General features: G+C 45.9%; 1 protein-coding gene across 3 annotated transcripts; it reads left to right on the top strand.

Annotated features, from left to right (window-relative positions):
* The first annotated feature begins 10,790 nt into the window (after positions 1-10,790).
* On the top strand, positions 10,791-24,832 carry MPG (N-methylpurine DNA glycosylase). Of its 3 annotated transcripts, XM_027468775.3 has the most exons (6): positions 10,815-10,947; positions 13,363-13,471; positions 13,969-14,113; positions 14,726-14,951; positions 18,100-18,304; positions 24,310-24,832. In XM_027468775.3, the coding sequence occupies exons 4-6, from the start codon at positions 14,730-14,732 to the stop codon at positions 24,702-24,704; spliced, it is 822 nt and encodes a 273-aa protein (XP_027324576.1). In that variant the 5' UTR covers positions 10,815-10,947; positions 13,363-13,471; positions 13,969-14,113; positions 14,726-14,729; the 3' UTR covers positions 24,705-24,832. The 3 variants fall into 3 exon arrangements, with proteins under 3 accessions (XP_027324575.1, XP_027324576.1, XP_071880082.1); XM_027468774.3 differs by lacking the exon at positions 13,363-13,471 and having other exon boundaries at positions 10,791-10,947; XM_072023981.1 differs by lacking the exons at positions 10,815-10,947; positions 13,363-13,471 and adding an exon at positions 11,101-12,840.
* Positions 24,833-27,116: the final 2,284 nt, after the last annotated feature.

Here is a 27,116-nt window from a genome sequence, read left to right as displayed (position 1 = left end):
CATAAATTAGCCAGCAAACCAGTGATTATGGCTAATGGGAAGGAGGCCAGTGGCTCAGTGCCCAGAGCAGCACGGGAATCCTGGGCTCCTTCTCAACTTGCTCTGGGACCAGGGAGGAGCAGCGATGAGTCCTCGCTGACCACCATCCCTCTGTGCCGTGATGCTGAGCAGCTCAGCGAGCCCACTCCTCATGGGCCTGCAGCCATAGCACACTGGTGGGCTTGATCCAAGTTTATTTTTCCTGCACTATGTAGCAGGACCCTGTAGCAGGACCCTGCTGCCTGAGCTATGTACACTCTGAAGCTGAGGTCTGGCAAAAGCTCTGGGAGAAAAAAATCCCTTCTTGTTCCTAAAATAGCACACCTCTTGTATAGCAGCTTAACCTGGCAGACTTTCAGTTACATGAGCACAGATTTGGAAGGATCAGGGTTAAATTTAACTCCAAATATTTGTGGAATTTGAGCTTTTTTTACAGCTGTAGAATTCCTGCTTGTTTTAAAACCTTCACACTGTGCCCAGGGGCCTTACGCTGCACCCCACCCAGCCCCTTTTCACACGGGGGTCTGGTCCGTCCAGTGGTATAGAGATGCTCGTCCACTGCAGTCAGCTGAGTGACGAAGCCACAGCAGCTAAAGACCCGTGCCCAGCCTGTGCCAGCAGATGGATGTCCTGGAGAAGGCTGCAGGAACGTGCCCGTTCTGCTCCCACAGGGCACTCGGGTTTGCCAGCACAGCCTGGGAAGGGAGGCTTCTTTCCAGGCAGGGTGCAGGCAGAGGCTGCTGGGGTGGCTCCTCTCTGGCCCGCGCCTCCCACAGCAGGAGATGGTTCAGGGCCCGGCTCCCTGTGGGGCTGGTGTCCCTGCAGGTCTGCACAGAAATGTCACCCTCAGACATCCTGGCTTTGTCAGCCCTTATCCATGTGTGTCTTGCTCAGCAATCCTTTAGCTGCCTTTCTGCAGGGCAACAACCAGACCTAGTCCAAGCCACCAGCTGGAGACTTAGCTTCCAATCTCAGCTGCCACTGTGGCATCATTCTGATAAATTCTGTGAGATTGTCCAGGCCAAAATAAATTTACTTCACCTAGAGCACAGCCGTCAGCAGAAAACTTTGTGTTATTTTTTGTTGTTGTTGTCCAGACAAGTTACCCTCGTTTATGTAGGGTAACACTCTCTTTCAAGGAGCGTGACAGGCTTTGATCTCAGGGCTGTGAGAGGTGACTGCACAGCCGTTTGGCCTGGGGTGCACACGTTTTCCATAACCCTCTTAGAAAACATCTGTGAGCTAATCCAAGAAACACACCTGGAGTGGCCCCATCCCCATCCCTGGCCTGCTGTGTGCATGGCTCGTAGGGGTCTCTGACATGAGGGAATTTTCCCACACATACCACAATGAGGATCAAGAAATTTCAACAGCACTGGGATGATTAAAGACAAAATTTGGAGGTTTTTTGTTGTTTGTTTGATTGATTGATTGATTTGCTTAGCTTGCTGTGGTCTGCGAATGCAGTGCCACTCCAGTATCTGTCCCGAGCATTGGAAACATGGATCCAGGGGGCTCCACCCCAGGGGCAACTGTGCACAATGCTGCTCAGCAGCCAGTTTCTCTAATCCCCCAGGTTTTTGGCTACTGTAACCCACCACGCCAATGTCAGTAGCCCTGAAACCACCTTGACCTTCCTTCCAGCAGTCCCAAAGCAGTTTGCATTCTTTCCATTTCTAGAGGCCAGCTGCTGTGAGTACGGTGCCTCCTGGCAGCAGAGACCCAGGTGCCAAAATCAGAAGCTGAAGCTAGCCCCTGGGAGCACCTCGCCGTGCCATGGGAGATGATCCCCCTTGAACCATGGGAGTGCGCAGACATGGGAGTTCAGCTTCTCTTGTTCCTGAGTGCACCAAGTCCCGGGTACATGTATTATCCCAAAATAGTAGGACCAGCCATGTGCACGGCCTTCTCCTGGGAAAGGGCAGACATACAGCATGCTGCAGGGTGACAGGGCAGGACAGAAGAGTTACTCACAGAAGCATTTCCTTTCTCATGATCACTTAGTTTATCTTTGATTTGAAGAGGGTTTTTTTGTTGTTGCTTTATTTATTTATTTATTTTAAACTTTAACTAGTCAGACTGAGAAAACAGTTTGGCAGTGCTTCTAACTGTCCTGCTAACTGCTTCATTAAAAGCGTTTTGAGGGTTCGTCTAGCCCACAGAAATTGTTCCTGAGACAGCCCTGACACCAAAAATGGATTCTACAACATTTAATTTCCAACCCTCTTAGTTGAAAAAATAAAAATAAAATAAAAACCCATTCCAACAGTAATTGAACTGTGGTGAATTTAGTGATGCTTATGTGAGATGTGTAAACAGCACGTGTAAATAACACCTTGGCTATTTGGCTGGAGGTCACTGTAGCGCACACAGCAAGCTGTTCTGCTTCTCCTACACACTTGTCATCACACCCACCATTCCAGCTGACTAGTCCTCAGTCTCTCTTTTTCTCCAGTTTGAACCCAACATATGGAGAAGCAATGCTGTAGAAATGCTATACATCGAAAGGCCACGTATCAGATGCTCTATGGAAATTAAAATGTAGTAGCAGAACAAAATTAAGGCACTTTCAGGTACAAGTCCATAGGCGATATAGCTCCTCTCAATGGTTTCTTAGCGAAAAAACAGAGAAGCAACCTTGCTATATCCCAGCAAGATGTGTCAACTTGTCAGAGGGTTTCCAAAAACAGAACAACTCTGAGCCAGGTTACAGTCAGTGGAGAATCAGGCAGAGTAATGTCTGTCCAGAGCCTGGGATTTGACCTCTTGGTTTGCACAGCAGCAGCACAGCGTAGAACACGGGACATGGTGGTTACTTTTCTTGCTCCTTGTGCTCAGTGAGGGAAAGGCCTTGGCCTCTACGTCCCAGGTAAAGTTCTATAGTAACAGTGAACTCAAGTTATGAACGCTGTGTCAGCAAAGGATGTGTGCCCCTTTTTCTGAAAGGAGAGACACAAATCACGTTTCCCCAAAGTATATTCACCTGGTCTATGCAGGTGTGCTACATCCCCTCAATACCACTATTTGAACACTTGTGTAATACTATGCACAGAACCAGGGATGGGTTCCTTGACACCTGATGCTTAAGGAAGACCTAACAGGGGGCAAGAGGCCTTCAAGAAGATATTACAATACATAAGTCTGTTTTGTGAATCTAAATTTCCTCATCCTGTCTGGATTTAGACTTGTAAAGCACAGAAGTATTGATTAGAAGTGACCTTGGAGGTGTCCAGCCCAGTCTTCTACAAGAGCAGTACAGTCACCAACATTAGATCAAGGCACCTGCGGTTTTGCCCAGTGAAGTCTTGAAACCTTCCAAGGGTGGGAAAAAAGCTTATTCACTTGTCCAACCCAAACCAGATGCTGTTAGGCAGATGCTATCCTTTTAAATGTTTAATTACTGTGCCAAAGGCTGTATCTTTGATCAGTGGTTAGCTGCAGAGCAACCTGCTGCAAGTGATGAGAGTGCAAGTTTCTGGCCTTCTGCTTACACCAAGGCCACTCACGGCCACTGTTTGAGAGCCACTGCTCAGAGACAATGCTGTAGGCAGAGAGGAGCACTGAGGGGCATGGCAGATGGGGTTTTCATCTGCGGGGGTCTTATGCAGTCACAGAATGGCTGAGGTTGGAAAGGACCTGGAGGTCAGCTGGTCTGACCTCCTGCTCTGAGCAGAGCTGGCTGCAAGTTCATCAGAGCCTTGTCCAGCTGAATTCTGCAAGTCTCCAAAGATGAAGGTCCCATCACCTCTTTCAGTACTGTTCTGGGACTGCACCATTATCAGTTATCAGATGGGACCCAGAGCTTCCCTTGTCACTGCCTGTGGTCTCCTGTCCTCCCAGGATCTTTGTAACCCCCAGCAACAGCATAAGGTGCAATTCGACATGACGAGGAATTCTCCTGATGCTCAGACCAAAAAAAGAAACCCCAAACCCCCATTCTGGTCACTTTCTTTGCATGAGGAGGAATTCTGACTTACTCCAAATATCTTTGGGTATCCTATATCACTACAAATTTGTTAAGACTAGAACTGGCTAACCCACAGTCCCATTGAAGACACAACTGCAACTTTCATTTGAAGTTTTAAATACCACAGCCCACAAAATGGAGCAAGACACAGCTTGTGCTGCACTCTCAGAAATATGTCAGCAGGCAGAAAACAGATAAGTGGGGAAAAGCCATGAGCCAAGCAAGTGTGATAAATTTTCAGGAAGTAGGAACAAATAAATTGGGAGCTTAGCTATTTTGAAAATAATTCCTATTTTTTCAGTGAATATTTATATTGGCTCTGCATTCCTAACTTTCCAGTCAGAAGTCTTTCTTGCCATGTGACAACATATTTTAACAATCAGCCAAAAGCAATGCATATCCCAACTAAAGCAACATTGTGATGTACACGAACTCTTTGGTAAGGCAGCCCAGAGAAGGGCAAAAAAAGTTCCGGATCATTGCAACCAGATGTGGTTGCTATCTTAACCAACTCCTAGACTAAAACGTGAAATGAGCCTCTGACAGGCAGCAATCCGTGGTAGGGAAAAGAGGTTCCTACATGGAAAAGAGGGAGTCTTGGAGCTAGGCCATATCAGCTTCTTTTCAAAGACCTCGTAAGTCTGTGGCGAATATTTGTGTCACCAGAGGATTCTGTTTTGAGTATTAAAGCCATGGGGATCAGAAAATCTTTGCCTACTGTCTTTAGTGCCAGCATCAAGTCAAGTCCCTCAGCTTGCTGGCTGGATTCAGTGTCCCGCTGTTTTGGGATTGTTGAAGGGTTGTCACGTCTAGCTGTCTGCTCTCACCTGGCAGGAGGCTACTGCCTCCAGAGCAGACATGACTACATGGCACAGCTTACAGCACACCGTGGGAATACACATATTCCTATAAGAGGACACATAATGCTCCTGATTTCAGTACTTGTGTGTCATCTTCGGCCACCCATGACGGCAGAAGGGCAAGCAGATGGGGCAGAAACAGCTTCAGCAGTGCTAGTTAACCCTGCTGCTTTGTGAGTGTCAAGGCCTTTCGTTAGGTTAGCCATGCTCTAGAGGTTTACTGATTTCAGTGTAATCACCCCCAAAATGTACAGGAGGCCCAGGAAGAGGGGGAGCCCAGTCCCCTCTTTGCAGAAGTTCAGGAGCCATTGCTCAGCAAAGCTGATTCCTTAACTATACGATTTACCTTCAATGCCCGTTAAAAGCTCTTACACAGGGATCTTGGCTTATATTGCCCAAAAGTTTTCCTTGTTAGTACAGAGGAGTTACCACCTCAAACAGGCTACAATCCCTTAGCAAAGGGTTTTGTTTTTCCATTATTAATCAAACTACACTGGGATTTTCCCAATATAATTGTACTGGTCAGGGTGTTGTTTTTTTTTTCTTGTTACATTCCTAAAGTAAAAGCCACAGCAAAGCTGCAGCATAGGCCTGTCTTGGCTGAAGCAGATGTTAAAAGTGGGTGTATGCTGCAGAAAGCTTTAGTGATTTACGTTCAAAAGCAAACTTTACCTATACTGTAGTTATGGCCCCAGACTGCTTTTTTTCTTTTCTTTTTTTCTCTTTCTCTCTCTCTCTCTTTTTTTTTTTTTTTTCCCTGGGAATATCGAAGTTCCCATCTCTTCAAAAAGAAAAAGAAAAAAAAAAGACATTTGTTTTCAGTGGCAGTACTTGGAACTGGAACACTACGTCCAATGCCAACTGAAAAATTGATATGCAGAGGGTGCATCCTGCTGCTTTCCAGCTACTTGAATTCTCACCCCAAAGTCTGCATTCTTCTGGGAAACCCTGCAGCAGGAAATAACCACATTAAACCCAATGAATTTGTCTGAAGACAGATTTGAGGGTTCAAGAACCCCCCTTTTTTTAAAATGGGACTCAGACAGAAACTGGAGATCCTTCATGTTTAAGTGGGTCTTTGAGCAGTGGAACAAAACGTTAGGCTCCTAGGCTCCTGTGTCCAATTTCCCTTTCTTTCCACAAAAACCTCCATCTCCTCCCGTCCTCCCGAGGACCTCACCATGCTGCCAGCTCCTCTATCTCCCCCTCCCCACCACATATGGTTCTATACATCATTTACCTCCCATGTCCCATAAGCAGCACAGGACTGGGAGGGTGGCCAGTAGCTCTGTGCTGACCACCCAGAGCACTTGAAACAGTGTAGGGAATCGCTGAGAGCATTTTTTCTTTTTCTAAGGGGTGAAAACATGATTCCAAATCTTTATCCCCTACATAGAAACTGGGTTTCATAAAATCTAAGGAACCTCAGCCTGCAGATTCAAAAGGGAAGGAGACAAGGGGAGTGCATAGCTTTTCTTACCCTGGGAAAGGATGTTAAAAGGGAATGGATCAGTAATTTTAGTTACAACAACTAAATTTGAAACACAGACCCTAAGAGCAGGGGTTCTCCAGTTCTTGTTCTGCCTTGTGAGCCTTAAGATGAACATCTCTCATGCAGCATTTATAATCATCTTTTTAGTCTATCAGGACATGAAAACTAGAGTTAAAAAACACCAGGAATATAATTAACTTACACTTCAGTCAGAACTAACCTTTTTGTTGCCAGCAGTCTTATACAGGCAGTAAACCCTTTCTTAGATCATTGCCTACATGCCAACAGTTCTGGTCAATGATTATCCCTTGCAAAAAGCCTCTGACATAGTCCCTCCAGTCACCTGTTTACATCCCAAATGTTCTCATATTCTGCTATTTCAAGCTTAACTCTTGTGACCTTAGTCAATGATATTCAATCCAAGCCTCCTTACCAGTTCCTGCAAGGCAAACAACTTCAGGTCAGTTTTAGCAACCAGTGCTATGTCATGCCTGTGGTCAATGACTCTAAATATGCCCACGCCCATGTGTATCCTAAATCTAGACGTCTGTGATGGCAAACAACAGGGTCTGGATAGGCAGTTCTGTTTCACTAAAGAAGATTTGGGGCATTTTTGCTCTTCAAACATTTTCTTTCACCTTCTGTGCATTGCCTGGATGGATTTAGACGTATTAGAAGGGGTCAGCTAGGCAGGATAAGCAAAACAATTGTGACTCCTACAGAATCTCTAAGGGCAGATGAGTCAGATAACAGATCCATCGAGCAGAAGATATGTACCTCCAACAGCGCGAATTGCAAAAGCTTACAGACAGTATAAAACCAGGTCAAACGTACAGTCATACTTCTCCTAAATACTCCACCAGACCCAGCGGTTTGTGGCTCAGAGACTTCCCGAGTTAGAGATGGTGTCTGCATTTAACAGCCCTGGACAGACTTTCCTACCAAGTATTTATTCAAACAAATATTGAATTCCTACAACTTTGTTGTATCCACAATGTCCTATACAAATACTCTCAGTTGGTGTAATTATCTTTCTTTGTGATAAAAATTGCCACTTTTTGCTTCTTTCTAAGCCTCTTTCTTTTCTTTTCTTTTCAGTCTTTGCTCCCCCTCTCCATGACAATTTTTGTGACCAGCCCCTAGGACAGTGAGCGACTGAGTCCCAGTCAGGACATAAGCTTCTGATCTCATTTGGAAACTGCTCTGTTCTTTTCCCAGCAAAGCTAGCAAGTAGGTGACCAGTCTTTATCCCAGTACACTCATACAATACAAGCATCACCTTTGCAAAGTTCCCTTTGGTGGTTAACAGTACGTAATGAAATGACTCCCTTTAGTGTTTCTGTATTTACAAGGGGTACAAATGATCAGCACAACTCAGCTGCATTTGAATTTGGATCTTTTTCATCTCTTAAGAGACAGTGGTAGAGTGTACCTGAGCTACTAGCAGTTTGCTGACATTGCACAGGCTGCAGAACAACTGTCATTCCTCAGTGTTACCCTGACCTTAGCTTTGCTGATGCACCTCTTTGTGCCCGCTTCTGCTCAGACTGCTCTAGGTTATCCATGTCAAAGGTGATCTGTTGCTCTGCCTAGGGGGTGTGGACATGCTCGTGGTGGTTTCACACCAGTAGGTAGCTCAGCACCACCACGCCACTCTCTTACTTCCCCTCCTCAGTTCAAGGAGCTCGTTTAAACACAGGCCTGCAAGTTAATGCACTGGTACAGAACAAGTGCCTGGAAGCAAAGAGCACTGAAATGTCTCACACTGGCATTTTCCCTGCATCCAGCACATTCTGAGCACTCCCAGCAGAGGGGCAGTGCTGGCCAATAGCGTGTGTCAGCTCCATCTCATGCCTCCCAACATCCTACCAGTTTAGCTGGGCCTTTGGCTTCAGCCTCCAGCTTCCCACTGTTGTTCCTGCCCCATGCAGCTGGGAGAGACCCCAGGCATGTCTGTCCTTATGGAACTGCCAAAATCTGTGTCAGTGGGGATATCACGTAAGCTCTTAGTACTACAAATACACCGAGCAGAGCCCACCAGCCCAGCAGACTGCCCTGCTCACTTGTTTTTTCTATTTATTTATCTGCACTGAGCAATCCCATAAAGCAAAGCATTTCTGCCTCGTCAGAGAATGAAATATCCTGCATCCAAAACAAAAATGAGACCCAGTAGAGTCCATTAATATGTTACTAAATAGGACTTGCCTGCCCTCTCAGGTCCAGAGCTAAGGCTCCCTGGAGGGTCTGTTAATTTACTGTGTTTTCCCATTACATGCAATGCACTTGCTGTGATTCTTTGCACCCTGAGTACAAAGTAGGTGGAATGGTATTCATCATGGATGTCACCAAATTTAGAATACAACATACACATCTGCTTACATAACAAGCTGAATGGTCTTGGTTCGCAGAACTAGATATTTGATCCACGGCTCAGCTTGGGTGTGGGAGATACCAAAGTAGCTATGAGCCCTGCTGCCTTCTAGTAGCTGGTTAGTTCTGGTACTAATCTGAGGGTTGTGTGTACATACCTCTAACAGACACTGCCTGGAAATAGCTCTGAACAAGACGCTGGCAACTGAAACTAAGCAGGAAGCAGCAGCCAAGACTGGATGTCAGGAGAGGCCAGGAGTGGGTGTCATAAAAACCCTGTGCTGTTTGTAGCATTTTCATCTGCAGGAATTCTTCAGTAGTTGGCTCATGAAACTTTGCAGCTGTCTTGCAAGTCCTGGTGAGAGTCGTGTGGCCATGCAAAGTGGCCAGTCAACAGCCACTGGTAGGGAGCAGACTCCATGTCACTTTCAAACTGGACACGAAATCCAGTTTCAGCAAGTATCACAAAAACTTGATTTAGTATCTTATACAGGGAAAACTTGGAAATCTGTCCTTTGTGCTTTTTTCTGCTTCCATGCTGATCTGCTGTACTCACTGCAGAAGGAAGGTAAGTCAACAGTCATCACATCCTGGAAGCTGTGGAGAACACTTCGCAAACACAGTTTTTGCTCCAAGAAAAGCCCAGCCCTCTGTATGCATCCAACATGCTGCAGATCCCAGGTCTCAGAAGGCCAGATTTTCTAACAGCAGTTTCCAAGTCGTTCCTTTCAAGGGGAAAAAAAAAAAAAAAAAAAAAAAAAAAAGTGCTTTTGCCCAGTAGACAGGGAAACTTTAATCTTCCCAAATAGATCAGCTTTTACAGGAGGCTATTTTAGGTTTTAATTCTGTTACACTGAAGTTATTGGACAAATGAAGAACATGGCATATGCTGTGGCTTGGAGCAAGTTGCATTCTTCAGGTGTTAAAAGCTTGAAATACTTCCTTTGGGCATGAAATAGATCCATCATCAAAGTCAGCATTCGTGAAAGTGCCTGTCCCACAGACTCCCATAGGGGAAAGTCTGCAGAGCTGAACTAGTCTGACACCAGGAAATCCTTTCTACATCTCTCATTCCTTCTTAGTTTCACATTTAGTTTTTGGAATTTGATGAAAGGCCAGTTTGATGCTTGGTTATCTTCCTTTTTATACACATTCTTGGCCTTCCTTTCTTATATTGACACCATATTAAAGCTGGGATGTTAACCATGCAAGTGAGGAAGTCCAAGATGCTAAGCTCTTCTGGAGGCATTCAGTCAATCCATGCTGATTATGATTGTATATATGTATATACATATATATCCTGATTTCTTTGCTAATAAGTGACTGATTTTCTGCTGAAGCTAAATGCATTTATGCAGCTGGACAACAGTATTTCTCCTAACTATTGTGAGCTTATTTTTGTCCATTTGTCCATTTTAATTAAACAAAGTCATAGATCTATACTGTATAAACAGGAAATAAATACATTTTGATCAATCGGACCTTTCCTAGTACCTTTTATGCAAACACTTGTTTATGAATCCATAGGCCTGTGTATCTCCAGAGAGCGGTGAGGAAAATCTTATTTTGACCCCATTTTGACCATACGCTCCATCTGGGTAAAAGCCAAAGCCAAGAATCTTCTTCTGCAGGCCAGACGCTTGTCATTCAGAGAACTGAGGGAGTAATTAATGCAGCTTTCTATGAAGTCAGCTTGTGACCATTCACATTCTCTGGAACATATATTCACCCCTCTATTTCATTTTTCTGGGTGTTATTAACATGAAGCAGCAACACGTCAGAAAGTCGATGTTGAAAACCAGGAAGAGTTCAAAGATGTGCTACAAAGCCACCTGCGGCCCATAAAAGAATGACAACAAAAGATCAAGCAAGCTTGATTGTGGACCATCACTGAGAAGACAGCAATAAATAAATAAATAAATAAATAAATAAATAAATAGAACATCACCGAGAAGACGGCAATAAATAAATAAATACAATAGAGGCCTTTTTAACAGAGCCTGGTGCCTGGGCTCCGGCGCCCACCGCCGTCCCCTCAGCCCTTCTCCCCCTCAGCAGCCCGGCCCCTCACGGCCGCTTATGGCGGGCGGGCGGGCGGCGGCCTCACCGGGAGGCGGTGCCCGGCAGCGGCCCGGCCCAGCCCAGCCCGGTTCAGCCCGGCCCGGCCCAGCCCGGTGGCACCGCGGGACATGGGGGCGGCACGGCGCGGCCCCGGCCAGGTGCGTGTGCGGCGGGGCCGGGCGGGCTGGAGGCCGCCGCCGGGCCCACCCCGGGCGGGCTCCGGGGCCGGGGCTGCCCCCTGGGGCCGCCTCCGCCTCAGCCAGGGCCCGGCGCCAGCGTGCGCGGCCTGGAGGCGTCGGGAGGACGGGGCTGCCCCGTGAGGCCCGGCCGCGGCGGCTGGGCGGGGAGCGGGGTGCGGGCAGCCCCCGGTGCTGCTGCGGGAACGGCTCCTGCGCCTCAGGGGTCCCGCAGCACAGGGGACGAATGCTTCCCGGTGTGTCTGGCCACCGAGCTCCTAGGAAAAGGAGCTCTTGGAGCTGTCTTCACGGTTACCAATGGTGTTTATTTCAGGCTACCGTGTCGAAACATCCCTTTCTGATGCTATAAAAGCTATTTTCTACGCTTCTTGGCTCTAAGGTGTTGCAAAGGCCATATAATGAATTGAGGGGAAAACAGCATCCCCGTGCTGTGAATGCAGCTGGGGCGAAAGAGGCGTGATAGCTGATGGAACAAAGCGTAAATGGACGGCTGCCTTCTGAAGATGGGTGCGCAGTGATCCCCATCTCCTGTCCTGCCACTTCTCTTCTGCAGAGCCTCCTGGGGCCTTTTTATACGTAACAAAATGCACAGATAATCAAATCAGTCAGCGATGCTCCAGAGATCTTGGAAGATCTTGGAAGATTTCACAGCTAAACGCTGGAAGGCCAACTGCTCTACAGATGTGTGCGTGCCAAAAAGAAAAAAAAAAAAAAGTGGTATGAATTAGGCCCTATAAGGAGGGGAAATACCCAGTCTACAGGAAATGTGCTGCTAATCTGTTTTGGAAAATGGAGGCTTTTCTAAATAAGAATGCTGTGTTAGAATCAAGGCTACTGTGGCGTGAAAGGGACCGTGTTCATGCTTTACTCGTTCATGTCTATGTCTGACTCATATTTTCACGGCCTCTACAATAAGTGGGGATTTGCTCGATTACTGGAAGTGTCTTTTTATAGGAGAAACTTTAGCTTTTGTTCCTGTATTACATCATCAGATGTTTTTTGTCTCATTGCCACTAGCAGACTGGTTTTGTCCCATACAGCATATGATCCCAAGCTGTGCGGGAAATTGACCTCTCTCCTCAGATCCTTCATTGTTTACGTAGAGCCTGAAGACTTTGGGGGTTTTGAAAATGTTCATTATTGTGGTGGACATCACGTCAGCTATGTATCTTAACCTGCATTTACAATTGTATCTCAACAGATCATCATCCATTAAGGCTTTGATCAAGTGTTCTGTTTTCTGACTTGAATTATTTAACAATGCCTGGTAATGCAATGCAGAGTACAGACAAATATTCTCTCTCTAACTGTAAAGATTAACCCTCAATCACTAAATGTAAGAAAAGTCTTTCCTTTGGTTGAAAATTGAGGAAAGGAACCTTGGAATCCTATTGCTGTTTCTAATGAGAGCTGAAGATGCTGAGGTCTGTGTAGGATCAGCCTGTAGCAATGAAATTACCGGTGCCCTTGGGCTGCCCATGTAGCATGTCTGTGAGAGCACTTGCAGTTTTTAAGAATTGCTTAACTGGAGAGGCAACAGGTGCCAGGCAACTCGGATCCTGTTTCTGATGTTGTATTCCATAAAAGCACAACTCACCAACTGAGTTAGTGCTCCACACAAACTGGCCGTGTTTTCAGCACGTCTTCATGTATTGCTGGTGATCTGGAAGTTCCAGTTAATGCCGTCAGAAGAGTCTGGGGGTAGTCTCCAGCATGAAGCATTCCTTTGATTGACTCTTCAGAAGTATTCCTCTTCTGTCCCTTCCTTCACACAACCCCTTTTCCTATCCACATCCTCCTTTCTAGGCAGGACTCACATTTGCAAAGGCCAACAAGCAATTTTGTCTGAGGGAGGTAGGTGACTTCTAATAACAATTTAAAGAGTTGATACAAAGTGAAAGCAATGGTCCCGAGCAGAATGCTTGGCATGGAGTTGGCCATTCTATGCCAAGTCTCTACCATCACTGAATTATTGCAATAAAGAATTAGTTGTTCAGGAAGAAACAAACATAACATCCTTTTGCAAGTCATGGCACTGTGATTTTCTTGCTGCATACCTTTATATGCATGTGTCTCTGCTTCTGAAGTAGAACGTAACAGTACCGGGGAACCTGCACTTGTGATTCATTTTTGTTTCAGTGCAGGTAAAGGAAACTGTTGCTGATGTCTTTGTGAAACATATCCAAGCAAGCTACAGATCATTTTTGATGGCAAAAGGTTTTGCAGGCATTTTTAAAAGCTCCTGATCTAGTAGAGAATGAGTGGCAGCAGTTTCACTATGTACATGCTTCCCTTGCAGATTCAGCTGTGTGTAGGTCTCTTTCGATTTCCATTTATGTAGGATGTTGAACTCTTGCTTTTTTCTCTTGTGTCTAGATGTGGTTGAATTTTAGCATTGGTGAAGCATCTTTTAAAACCTGATGTCATTGCAGTCTCTTATAAGACTTCCTTTTTGAGGCTGACACTTTCCGAATTTAATGAGAGGGTGAGATTTTTTTTAGAGTTTGGTTTCAGCTTTTTGTGTATCCGGTCTTGTTGGAGTACAGGAACAGTGCATTTTTCCCCACTGTTTTTTTTAGCCTTTTTGTATAAAAAAGGCTAAATAAAGAGCATTTCCAAAAACGACAATGTCCCAGCTGGGAGACTGGCTTTTGCTAGACCCTGAGAAGAAACAGAAAACTGTAAGCTGTTCCTGAGTAAATGATGCTTTGTTGGTATTATGACCTACAGCACCAAAATCTCTTAGGCTACCTGGGAGGTTCTGAGAGTCCAATAAGCACCAGGAGCAGCATACACAACAAAAGGACAGCTCACTTCTGTGTTGTGCTCTGCAGATGTTCCTGCAGTGAAATATCTCCCACCAAAGCTAGTTGGAGTCACAGTGCTAATCCATCGCCCCCAGCTCCCACGTCACGCTGTTAGCCAGCATAGATTTCAAAGAGCTTCACAGAGTGAATTAATAACTTTGTTCCTCTTTGACAGGTGTAAGGACTGCAGCACAGAAAAAGAAACGAACTTCTGAATCTTGCACAGTAAATTGGTGACAAATCTGGAAGAACAATTTTGTATTCTGTAGTTGTCACAAATACATTCTGTAGGCTGGAACAGACTGCTCTTCATCCCTTTGGTAGGTGAATTTAAAGCTTGTTTTGTGAGGGTCTTAATACAAACATTTTTACAGCATGATAAGCAAGTCTGACACTACGACTGTAAATAGGGCATCTCCCATCTCAACTGTTCTGTGCCCTGTGGAGACTTAGATTGTTGTCCAGCTACATTACTGTATGAAATGATTGATACATCACTTCTCTGAACCTTCTAACTTGGCACAAATTTCAGGGTGTTTGTTTTGTATTCTTTTTTGTCTGCTTAACAGATCATCTCCTTTTTTGGAGAACTAACATAGTACTGCTTCGTATTTATTTTCAAATTCTGAATTTCCTAAACTAAAAGCAAACATATTTTTACTGCTACGTGGAACAGAGTTATTTTCTGTCTGGAGTCTTTACAAGATGAAAACTCAAACTGCAATTTTCTATTTGTGTATCAGCAGAGCCCAGTATTTGCTTAACCTGATGTAGACCCGGCTAAATATGTCACCTGCTTCTGTAGTTTGCCTAAGTTGTCTAACCTTTCAGATTCATTTTGTGGAGAGATGTGTAAAAATCCGTCTGTGTGGACATGAGTTACTTTTAAATAAGCTTTACATCCTCTAATTATGTTTATATCTATTTTCTAGAACTATGCCAAGAAAAAGAAAGCTGTTGGCTGAATTAAGTGCTCTCCAAAGGAGCTCCAGCATTCCTCCCTCTGATGCCTTGGAGAACCTGAACACCACTCCTGATGGGGACTCTTCTCCAAAAAGCAGCAAATATTTTGCAACAGAGAAAAAAAAGTCTTTCCAGCTAGAAGCAGATTTTTTCAGCCAGCCCTGTATTAGTCTGGCCAAATCCTTTCTAGGACAGGTAAGACATGAAGACTGAGATTACTGTGCTGGAGCATGTGCTAGCTAATAATTTAGTGTAAAAGGATGAAATTCTTTTTCTGCAATTTGACCCTAGGGCTTTTCTATTTTAGGAATACTGTTCTCCTGACTTTTTCTCATGTAAAGTTTAGGAAATTAAAGACTAGTAGCTAAATCTATTTTGAATGAAGACATAAAGGTAATTTTTTTAGGTTTAATTTATTGTCACATTTCAGAATTAGTTTATTTTTGTGGCATTTTTCTCACTTATTTTCTGATTTACTGAAACACACCTTATTGTTTGTGTTTTAAAGGTTGCTTGAGGCCAATTTTTTCTTTTCAGGTATTCCTTTATTTGTTTTTGCCCACTCCTGCTTTGCCCACTGGAAAGTAATGCTGTGCAGTGAACATCATTTTCTCCTCTACCTCCATTCCGTATCTTAAGATGCTAATAGCATGCCAGGTCTTTGGCCTTTCTTGACCAATATCCACTGTCATAGGGTACTGGAATATTCCATTCTCCCCTGGAAGTACACTATGAAAGTTGTGTCTTTCACGATCTGCTTTTATTTTTGCTGTTCTGCATAACTCAGTATTGTCAGTGGAGATGGGGAGCTTGCTAATAATCGCCTTTCCCAGCTTACTAACACAAATACGTGAGGCAAGATAAGCCCTAGCATGGAGGCCTCTGGGATGCCACAGTCCCACAGTTAAACTCTGACCTGTTATTCCTACCTACAAGTAATTACTTGTTCATGAAAGTACCTTCTACCTTATCCCACTGCAGAAATTTTGAGGAATTGGTGAACCTTGCTGAAAGCCTTTGGAAACCAGAGTACGGGAGATCACGTGTGTCTCTTCTGCTCAGCAAGTCCTTCAGAAAACCCTCTGGCTCTCTTTATGGGAGGGAGTTCCTCCAGTGTTCTCCCTGTAAAAAGTTCCAGTCTGGGACCTCCTAAACACAACTGCAAAATGTATTTTTAGTTTTACTGCTACAATCTTATCTGAGGCTTTTTTTTTAATACCTTTATTATCTGTAGGGTGAACTCTCTGGGTTCTCATTGGTTTAGATAACTTCAGGAATTTGTTCCACTAACTGTTGTTTTTGGCATGTATTGCCGTGTCTAGCTTTGGTTTTACTTTTGAAGGATACTGTCTTGCTTGTAATTGACGCCTTTGCTCTGTTTTTTAACCCTGCTGTTTTTTTTTTGTTCTTTCTCAGCTTTTCTCTCTGACGTCATGATGTGTATTTGCTCTTTATAGACTTCCTGCTAGAGGCTTGCCTTTCCTGCTTTGGCCTTTGGCTGCCTCTTTTAAGTTCTTCCTAACAAGCTTCCTCATTTTATGTAGTTTCCCCTTTTTGCTGCTAAGCAATACTGTAATAGATTATTTTTAGACCTGAAAGCTTGTGGAAGGACACTGAACTTTATACTTCATGGCTGAAAGCTCAACAAATTGAACAACTTTGTGAAAGTTGTTTTTCAGAGATGAGCCTTTGGAGGACACTTCGCATTTTGTTCTGGATCACTTTGAGAGTTTATATAGTGACATTTGGTGGTATCTAAAAAATATGGTCTGTGGCCAATCCTACTGTGGTATTTTCTTAGTCTATATGAAGATACCTGAAGTTTTCTTGTACTAGTGCATTTTTTGTTGTCTTGATGATTCCAACATCCTCATGCATTCTGTTGCCCCACGCAGATGACGTTTTAGTCCCAGTTCCATACTTTTCCTGTTTAGGCCTACAATTACAAACCAGGCAAATTCTGTGTTAATTTTAGATTTTCTTTAAAGTATAACTCCCAGTTTCCCATGATGTAATCTATGGTTTCATTTTGTTATAATTATAACTGCATTGGTAGTTCACTGTTTACTTCCATTGTCTTTGCTCTACCAGATTTTGGAGGTGCCTGCTTTATTAGTATTGCTTATTATTTTAAACTGTTATACCTGTAAATAGTTTGTCTGAAGACTGAGGGAAATGCCTGCCTGCTCTTAAAATTGTAACTTTACCATTGCATTTCATCATATTGAAAGAGAAATTTGGCCATCTGGATGTGCTTTTGAGGTGTTCACAGACACCGGTGCTTTTCTGAAGTCACTGTTGTTCACAAAACCAATAAAATATTGTTTTCAATGATTTGGGAACTGCTGTAGGGAAAATGTGATATATAGGAGTTGCAACATTTAAGACAGACTTCTGGAGCATCTGTACTGGATCAGGTCAATGACTGCATTAACAATCCAGGAAAAAGATTTATTAGGAGGTATGCTTTGTTTCTTGCAAGTCATTCTTGAATTGCTGGTTTTTAAGTATGGAAGCACAGAACATGGTGTAATTAGACCGATGAGACCATAGTGCAGTATTTTATAAACACGCATTAAGTAAAAAAAAAAAAAAAAAAAGCTTAGAAATCAGGTATAAAAAAAAAAGCTGTACAGAGTTTAGTGTTTATTTTCTAGAGAATCTTTTCACTGTTGTGGTTGTGCTTTTCCCCATCTACTGTGTTTTATTTAAGGAGGTAGCAGCAGTGAGGAACACACTGCAGTAACAAAGATCCTTTGTTGTCTGCCTGAAGCCACTTTCTAGCTCTTCTGCAATTGCCCTCTCCATGGTGTAGAAAATAACCAAAGTATCAGTAGTACTTCTGTCTCTATAGGACTTTTTTGAAACACCTCTAGGAGAGACTATCGAGTCACAGTAGTTATTTAATTATGCTGCTGTCATATTTCTTCTGATCAAAGGAAAACGTATTTGTGGTGCTTCAGAGTTGATATTAGTGATGCTTTTTTGCCTTAAAGCTCTAGCTCTCCTGCTGGGTTGAGGTGGAGAATACAGAAAATAACCACAAAAGAAGCTCTGTGGGCTGTGGAGATTGCTGCTTTGTTGTAGATATGGTCATCAATTTGCTCTGTATGATACTGTAACATCTAGACCCTCCAAGCATTTTGCTGAGTGAACGACAGGAATTTCTTGTACTGGGATGTGGCCCAGACAGTAGAAACTGAAAGAGTTCTTACTAGCTTACAGACTGAACTCATGGCCATGAACCATCGTGCCCTTTTTTCTGACTTGCTTCCACAACCCTTGTGCTGTGGCTGATTTGTACAGGGGGTTGCTAACCAATGCCCTCTGACCTCTGTTTCAGATTTTAGTTCGCCGACTTCCTGACGGCAGGGAGCTCTGGGGGAGGATTGTTGAAACAGAAGCCTATCTGGGTGGGGAAGATGAAGCTTCCCACTCGAAAGGTGGGAAGCAAACTCAACGAAACGCAGCGATGTTCATGAAACCAGGCACCCTGTACGTGTATCAGATCTACGGGATTTACTTCTGCGTGAATGTTTCCAGCCAAGGTAAGCTGAGGCTGAAAGAGATTTAATGCCTACAGCACGGGTCTGATATTTCAATCTACATTTGCTGTGGTGCAGCCACTCGTGAGTTCCCTGTGGACTCTGTGAAGTCAATGACTTGTCATAATCTCTCCTTCGGACCTTAGTTTTGCCATTGTAAATGGTTTGTAGCTGTGGCCAGTGTGTTAGCTTCAGACGTTACAAGCAGGGCCCATCTCTGGCTATGCAGTGACCAGCCAGATGGAGTCTTTGTCCCAGCTGCAAGCTCTGTGGCTGTTCAGATGCAGAAATAAAGGTCAAGGACTAGAAGGGAATCTGGACAGGATGGAGCTTTCAGTTTTGATGACCAGAGCTGCTGCCTTATTCATGTGAGTTGGTGAACTTTGTTCCTTGAAGGTGGTATAAGTAAGTAGCCACTATAGGATCATTTTAGCTGCTTTGCTGTATCTTAAGGAAAAAAAAGGAAAAAAAAAAAACAGGCTGTTACAGGATCTTTAATCTTCTGTTATTCTCAAGATAATAAAAGCCCTAATCATATGATTCTCCTTTTAACAAGCAGGTGTTGCTTGTAGACCTGTTTTTTGCTTTACTTACAGATGACAGTGTTTGCCTTGCAATAAAGCTATTGGTTAATTAGACACCTTGAAATGGCAGCATGTATTTCTTAGAGTAAACACTTACTTTGTTTGAAAACTCTCAAAAGCTTTTTTCTTTTTCACCATTGCAAAGATAGATCTTAAAAACAAAGACAAACAAAAAAACCTGGCTTGTATATTCCTAATTGGAAAGCAAGTGCTGTCACAGTGACCATTAATCCTCAGGTTTTGGCCTTTGGACAGGAGCCAAGCAGAAAAACAGTGCCAGGTAATACTGTGGGGGAAGAGCCTGAGTTCCTAAATGGAAGTCTGGAGTCTGATGGATGAACACGTGAATTTCATTATGATGTCTCTGCCAAATCTGTTCAGATAATGAAAGAAGAATGTTTTGTTGTTGTTGTTGTTGTTCAGGATGGGATTCTTAGTGTATGAAATATTAGGAATAATAATTTTTACTTTTTTAAAAAAAAAAGCTTAGCCTTTGAATTCTAAAAGATTTCTTTGAAATCTTTGCTTTTGGAAATTTTCCCTTATATACCTATGTTTAGTTTTGTAGCAAAACAGTCAATGAGCTCGCTGTTTTGATGGAATTTGGAGATTGGGGTCTCTGCTTTTTCTGTGATTATGGCTAACAAAGAATTTATATCCCTCTTCCTAAATAGCTCCAAGCCACACCTTTAAAAGTTAGGCTGTTTGGAAATCTGAAGATTTAGCTGAGCTCTTAGCTTTATTTTTAGTTTCTTATGTTATTTGTGTTGCATTAGTACATTCCCCCATGTGTCTGACCAGACGTTTTGTTCCCTAAGCAATGCCCAAGACAGTGAGTCTCTGCACTAAAGCAAAGAGAGAATTTGTAGGAAACAAAAAGATCTGTTAGTAAGTTATTACCTGTCTTTGCCAGGATCTTCCTGTGCTTTAAAAAGAAATGAACTCAGCCTCTGTCTGCTCTGCAACCTTGATATGGTGTTGTGGGGACACAGAGTCTGAGATGATGTAAGTGTAAGAACAGACCCTGGAAGTATTTGTGTTCCCTGTCTGTTCTTGGGCACCACAGCTGTCAGACCCCTTGCTCTAGAAATTATTTTTCTCTCTTTGAATGTCAGCAGGTACTGCACGATGACTTTTGCATAATCAATTATTCATTTAGGCCTGTTTTGCTATGGCAAGTTGACTGTGAGGTCAGAAGGAAAGCTTTTGATGGTGACCAAGGCCTTTACGTGAGTTTTCTGTACGCTGCAGGATTGGGGTGCAGGAGGAAATGCCCAGCAGATTTTGCTTTGCAGCCTTAGGTTTGCTGCCCCAGCAGTGCCCTGCTTTGGTCTTTCCGATCGGGTGGCCACGTTTACCAGCTGGAGTAGCGTGATCTGGCCCTCATGCTGGAAACGCCTGTTCTGTATCCAAATTTCTGTTGTCTCAACCACTGCTTTTCCTCAGCGTTTCTGTGCCCCTGCTGAGACCTTGTCTTGCTGTAACTGTGCTGGCTCAGGTCAAACTGACCAGTTCTGCATTGCTGGCAAGCCCTCGTGCTGCTTCCACAGCAGGGTCCTGATGAGGAAGGGGCGCATTTCAAGATAGCCACTGGCTGCTGTCCTGCTGCGGCTCAGCTTCCTGAACTGAGCACTGATGTGGAGCTGTTAACTTAATGAAAGCAGCTGTACTTGCCCTGGAGGAAGATCAAAGCGCCGTGCTCCCTGTGTTGCCTGTGTTTTGCTACCTTCTTGGCATAGCTGCTACACAGGGCTGTCCCGGAAACATGCGCTGTTGGGACCAGGCAAGCAGCACAGGTCAGACTGTTGCAGCAGACAACAGCTAAACTCTGACTTGAATTGTGCAGGCAGCTTTTTGCTTCTTAAACAGCTCAGGATCTAAGACAGTAACATGTGTGCAAGCTTTTATATGCCTCTCTTCCTTGCTGCCCTCTGCGTACCTTCTCAGGAATGAGGTATTTGGCTCTTGAGCCTCTCGCTCTTTAAAGCTCCCTTTTTTTTTCATATGTAGCCTCGTAGCATTGTCTGTTTTCCTACCACTTGGGATAAACATCTTCTGGTTTTTGTATTTGGTTTATGCGAGACTTTAAGCTCAGGGATAGGAAGAGGCGTGTCACCAGTAGAGCTGTGCTGCCAGAGATGTGTGGCAGAGCAGCTACAAAAGCAAGTTTTACTGCACGACCCACCACCACTGCAGTGTCCTCAACAGTAAGTCCTCAGCCCAATGTGATGCTGCCAACAGATGGCAAAAGCATTTCAGCTGTAGCACGTTGCCTCGCCACATTGAGGCGAGAAGTTGAGGCTGTTTGTGTATTCAGCCGAGTCCACTTGGTTGTGGTTTTGTGTTCATAAAACCGTAACGAGCTGAAGGGTGGTCTCGTATTTTCTGTCACAGAGGAAGGGTAAATCTTTGTGTACATCACCAAGAGAAAGCTGAATCGTGGGACTATACTGGAAGGGGCCTTTCCCATTACTGTCAAGACTGGTACTGCCTGAAGCCATGGAGTGTGTCACTGCATTGTGTTTTTGGAGGAATCATAAAAGATAGAGGAAGAAAAGTTTATAGAAAAATATAAGCGATGTCCTTCAGCGTGCATGAATCCTACCGCGAATCTTGGCAACAGCAGAATAATCTTAGCACAAAGAGCCTTCCCAAGGGCTAAGAGGGATGCTGGGCTTCCCTTGCTTCAGGAAGATAATAAATGCCAGTCAAGCTTCTCTTTGACTTTGCTGTGATTTTTTTTTTTTTTTCCTCAGGCATTTGCCAATGTGAGCATTTTGCTGCCAGATCTGAAATAATCTCGTGTAAAATCAGGATCCTGGTGATTTCTCTACCCAGGCTCAGGGTCACACAGGGTGGACTTCTCCCTAACTTTTGGATCCTAGATCAGGACTTTGAAGGAAGTGCTTTGAGAGCAGTGAGTCAGATGGGTGGAGAGAGGAGAAAACGTCTCTACAGCAGCCAGGAGCTGTTTCCAAGAATGAGAGCTGGAGTTGATCCAGGGAGGGAGAAGCAAGCTGCACAGCGCGGGTGTGGGACTTCATTATCATTTCATGATTTCTAGCTGCCCAGGGAGAGAATTGGCCTCTGCATTGCTGCCAGACCCCAGCTTTTAGTTCTAAACTCTGCTCAGTACATGGAGTCACTCTGTGAGGCATGGGAGGTAAATACACTGTCTCTGGACTGGAGCAGAGGACCCGAGCTGCGCTGATGGTGTGGCGGTGGCAGTGTCTGTGTCAGGCTGCTGCTGAAGCCAGGTGACCACACGAGCTCGCAGTGGCAGGCTGCAGAAAGGGAAGAAGGAAGGCTCAAGCACTCCAGCAGGCAGGAGGTGAGCCAGGATTCAGGTACTATTTGGTAGTTAAAGTAAAACTTCTGATACGCAAATACACTCAGAGGGTCCTGAGCGCCAGCCTGCGGGCTGGGAGGGCAGAGAAAGCAGTAGCTCATCAAGGCATCCCTGCACTCATATCCTGCCTGCTGGCTGTTCCCAAAGCTCTTGTGGCGTTGCTCTCACGCTCAGGGGCTGCTGGCTTGGAGCAGAGCAGGGTCTGTGTTGCACACAGCTAGAAAGAGCTGGAAAACTTCCTAGTGGAAACGCACAAAGAGCAGCCGGAGACAAGTGCCAGGTACACCCTGCCACTGCTGTGCGGATGCTTTGGAGCACCTGGAGTTTCTCTGAGGGCTTGTCTTTCTTCACATGAGCTCCCAAGGACTTGCTTTAATTCACATGTAACCACAGTTTCCACTTGCATTTGTGATGGATGAAGGCAAGTAGTGTAATTAGCAGCTCCTCGGAATCCCACAGTTGTTCCTGGTGAGTGAGGCAGCATCCCAACATGAAGGATGTTTCTGTTTGCACGGATGAAAAGCGGAATTAGGACATGGAGCATGTTCTTAAAAATCTAAAATGAGCTTTGAGCTCTAAATCACTGTCATAGAGGGAAACAGCTTTTGGCTGCTAGATTAGCATCAGTCCCCTTCCTTAGAGAAGGGAGTGTTTGGAAACAGATTGCAGACAGCTGTTGGAATTAAGTCTGTTTATTTCACTGAGCTGCACTGGGGGCGGTGGGGGTTCTGGGCAGGTTCAAGGCAAGAGGCACACCTTGCAAAAGCAAGAATCAGGCCTTCAGTTTATAGGTTCATTGGGAACCCAGGAGAGTAGTTTGTTATGGGCCTTGTACAAAATGTGAGAGGGCTTCTATTTTTGGAAACTGCAGGTCCCTAGGGATCTGGTGGGCTACGGAAGAGCCTTTGCCAGGCTTGAGCGTGGCTCCAGATGTTTGAGGCTGGAGAGGGAGAGGAGATTCTTGTGGAGCAGCATCACCAGAGCGCAGATGCTGGAGAGGAGGAATGTCGTGGGCGGCCCCAGCACAACGGGTGCTGTGTGGGGCAGCACACAGATCGCATTGCCAGGCTCTCAGCTCGCCCACTCAAGGTCATGAGAAGACCTTCCCTGCTCCCCAGTGGAAAATATCAAGGAAGTATTTATGTCCCACTTTGGCTGGATAGCCTCCTTGCAGGGGAGTATCTCTGCTCAGAGCTGTAGCTTTGCTTCACCGTCCCCAAAATGAGGGGGAGCTCCAAAGGCTCCCGACAGGGTGACAAATCACATTTGAGAAGAGAATGGCAGCTTTCTGCCCTCCTCGTTGCAGATGGACCATAGCTGCAGAAGGGATGCTCCCAGGGCCGTGCAGCCCCTGCCTACCCCATCCTGTGAGAGCTTCCCTGGCACAAGGATTCGGATCGCACTCCTCTGCAGTTCCCCAAAGCCACGTTTGTCCCACCCACACCTCAGACGGGGCGCTGGCGTTGGGAACGCCTCCATCCCAAGCTCCCTCAGCGGTAGCCCAGGCTGCTCCCAGTGCCTGCTGCTGCCTGCCAGGAGGCTTTGTCCAGCCTCACTCCACAAGCTGTCTCTTTCTGTTGGCAGCATCCACACTCATTCCTACTCTCCTTTGTTAGCTGGAGATCTTATAATCAGAGTTTATTATAAATCCACTGGGTTTGGGAGCAGCTTCAGATAGTTATGCCAAAACTGAACCATATGTGTATTTATTCCTGAACATTGTGCTGACAGAAGAAAAACCTCTTGTCCTCTGGCAAGCCTTGGAGCAGCAGCGAGACCTGGGAACATCAAGAAGTGGGGTAAAGGAAGAGCAAATCAGCTCTGGTGAATCAAGGACACAGAGTTGTGGGACTCCAGATATTCAGGATAGGCAAGGGAATGCACTGACCACGGGTTAGCAGCTGATTTGGGGCTGTGACAGCCTGGGAGAAGTAGAGGCCCTGTGGCTGGTGCTGCAGGCAATTCCCTGCACCCTCAGGCTTAGAACTGAGGAGCTTCCGCTGGCCTTGGGGCTGAGCACAGAGATGCTGTCAACAAACAAGCCTGTACTAACATGTGGTTCTTGTTCCGCACAGGGGAAGGTGCTGCCGTCTTACTTCGTTCTTTGGAGCCTCTTCGGGGTTTAGATGCGATGAGAGAGCTGCGCAGTGCTGCCAGGAAAGGACCTGCAAAGCCACTGAAGGACTGGCAGCTGTGTAACGGGCCCTCCAAGCTCTGCCAAGCGTTTGGGATTGATAAGGCTTTTGACCAAAGGGACCTGACCCAAGATGCAGCCATCTGGATGGTACCTGGACATGAACTACCAGGGGAGCAGGACGTGGTAGCCACAACCAGGATTGGTGTTGGCAACAGGGGAGAATGGTCACACAAACCTCTCAGGTTTTATTTACGAGGAAATAAATTTGTAAGTGTTGTAGACAAGAAAATAGAGAGAGAGATGGCAGTAAGGGGACCCTCCCCTTGCAGCTGATGAGTCTTGTGGGTGTGCCACCAACCAGGATTTGATCGGTGCTCTGTATGAGAGCCTCAAGCTCCGCTGTGGCAGCAGCAAGGAAAGCTTGTAGGTTTTTAACAATAAACGTACTGTATCACAATGAAGACAGCAAGGTGGAATTTTGTTTGGGGAGTCATATGGGCATGGCTCTCCCAGCCAAAACAGAGGTTGGTTTTGAGCACTGAAGGGCACTGGAGGCATTGTGAACAGCTCCAGGTTCTGGTAAGGTGGCTGACTGGTGAAGGCTCATGATGCTGGCCTGCTGTGCTGCTGCCCAGAAGAAGCTTCCCACTTGGCATCTTCTGGGGAATAGCCAACAGACTGGATGGCAGCAGGGCTGACAGAAGGGAGGAGAGAGCTGTGGGTGATCAGCCTGGAGGAGCGGAGGTAAAAGAAGAATCCTCCTGTCGCCTACAACTACCTAGTGGGAGGCTGTAGAGAGGGCAGAGCCAGAGTTCTGTCAGAGGTACACAGGGGCAGGATGAGAGGTAATGAGCACAAGCTAGAAAACAGGAAATTCTCATTAGCTACATGGAAAACTTTTTTGCCATGAGGGTGGTCAAACACTGGAACAGGAGCCCAGAGAAGCTGTGAGCAATCTGTCCTGGGAGGCATTCAAACCTCCTCTAGACAAGCTCCTGCGTGACCCGACCAGACGCATTCTCTTTGAGCAGAGATTTGGACAAGAGCCCCTGTTCAATCTATAACCCCAGTCTATAAAGTCCATCTTTTTTTTGTTTATTTTTCCTGCTGCTTTTGAGACCAGTTCAAAACTTACGAGTGTGTGAGCCTGAACACAGAGAAAGCACCAATGCTGAGGCTTCTGCTTCGCAGCACTGCAACCTGCCATGAGGTATGGGGTGTGTGTGTGTTTGCACTTAGGATTCAGGGCAAAACCCACAGAACTGCAGCCCTGCTGGCAGTTTGCCTTGGAGATACGGCACCGAGCCATGCAGCCAGGCCAAACAATTGTCTGGGTCTCAGAATTTAGTGGCCACCAGCCAGTGTTAGGAACCTCTGTGCCACAGCTTTGCTGCAATTTCCCCCGCGGAGAGCTGCACCCTGCCTTCCCGTGCCACGAGGGCAAGGGAGCGCTGCGCTGCACTCAGCCACAGCTTGCACAAATGCTGCTGCCGGGCTGGTGGTACTAGAGCCAATGTGCCCTGCTGACCTTGGGCAGGATTTGTCTTTTCACCTGCCAGCCGGGCACAGCTGGGTGCTGGCCAGCAGCTGGTGGGCTGGTCCCTTCCCCTTTAGGTGCGTTGCTCACCTGTGTCCCCGGGCTTGGGCTCAGGTGACCACATCCCATCAGTGCCGTGTGGCACTTGGCTTCAGCTAGCAGTCTGTGTCAGCATCATCCCTGTGACCACAAATGGAGATGACGGGGATTCCTCTCCACCTTCAGGATTCACATGCAAGAAAAAGTTCAAGTTTCCAAACCCCCCCATCACATGAGAAGACTCTTGCCCTGCTCCTCCAAAGGGGCTTAGTTATGTCCAGCTCATTAATGACCCAAGATGCATTTGCTGGAGATTGGATGGCCCAAGGGGCCCTGCAGCAACGTCGTGCTGATTCTAGCTCAGGCATCACTTTTGTCCTTCTGTAACATCCTTGCTTGCAGCCGCAGAGGGAAACACACAAAAGGGACTGGCATGAAGTAGCTGTCATCAGGTATCCAGCACGCTGTGGGCCCTGGGCTCCCTCGGTGCAGCTGCGCCCTGCTGGTGGTGGGTATGTTGGGCAACGCATTTTTCACCCCTGCCGTGTGGGCAAGTGAAGCTGCTCTCACAGTCCTGCAGCTCTGGGGAAAAGTTCAAGCTTGTGTGTGTGGTCTGTGCAGTATACAGGAAGGTCTTCAAGAGGAGCCTGGTGGTCTGTACACACCACATGTCCCTGGAAGCCACCACCACAGAAGCAAAAGTTCCCCCTGCCCCCTTCCCTGGATGCACAGCAGAGCTGTATGGGTGCCCAGGAGCTCAGCATCTCCTAGCCTGGGGTCCAGGGCCTTCTCTGCCTTCACCCATGCAGCAGCTGGAGCTCAGCGTTGCCCTTAGGGGAAGAGGTGAAACAGGCACTTTGCTGCAGCTGATGGCAGAACGTCCCTGCCTTGCTGCCACCTTGGACCCCTCCATGGTGAGCAGCTGTGGTGAGCTGCTCAAGTGTTGCTGAACTGGGTAAGGAAGCACACCCACGTCCAGCCCTGTGTGTTGGTTTTCAGCTGGGTGGCTTTAACCCAGGCCAGCTCCCTTGTCTGCTGCCCTGCAGCTGCAGCGGTGCTTGCAGGGAGGGGAACGGAGCCACAAACTAGGCCCCAGAGGGGCAAGCAGCAGCCTGCAGCTTTGTGGAACAAATACAGCCAAGCACCTGCAGTATGGCCAGACAATTTCA

This window comes from Anas platyrhynchos, chromosome 15, assembly GCF_047663525.1.
Source record: "Anas platyrhynchos isolate ZD024472 breed Pekin duck chromosome 15, IASCAAS_PekinDuck_T2T, whole genome shotgun sequence".
NCBI lineage: Eukaryota > Metazoa > Chordata > Aves > Anseriformes > Anatidae > Anas > Anas platyrhynchos.
The sequence above is the reverse complement of the archived record's forward strand: the minus strand, read 5'-3'. Positions and strand labels throughout refer to the sequence as shown.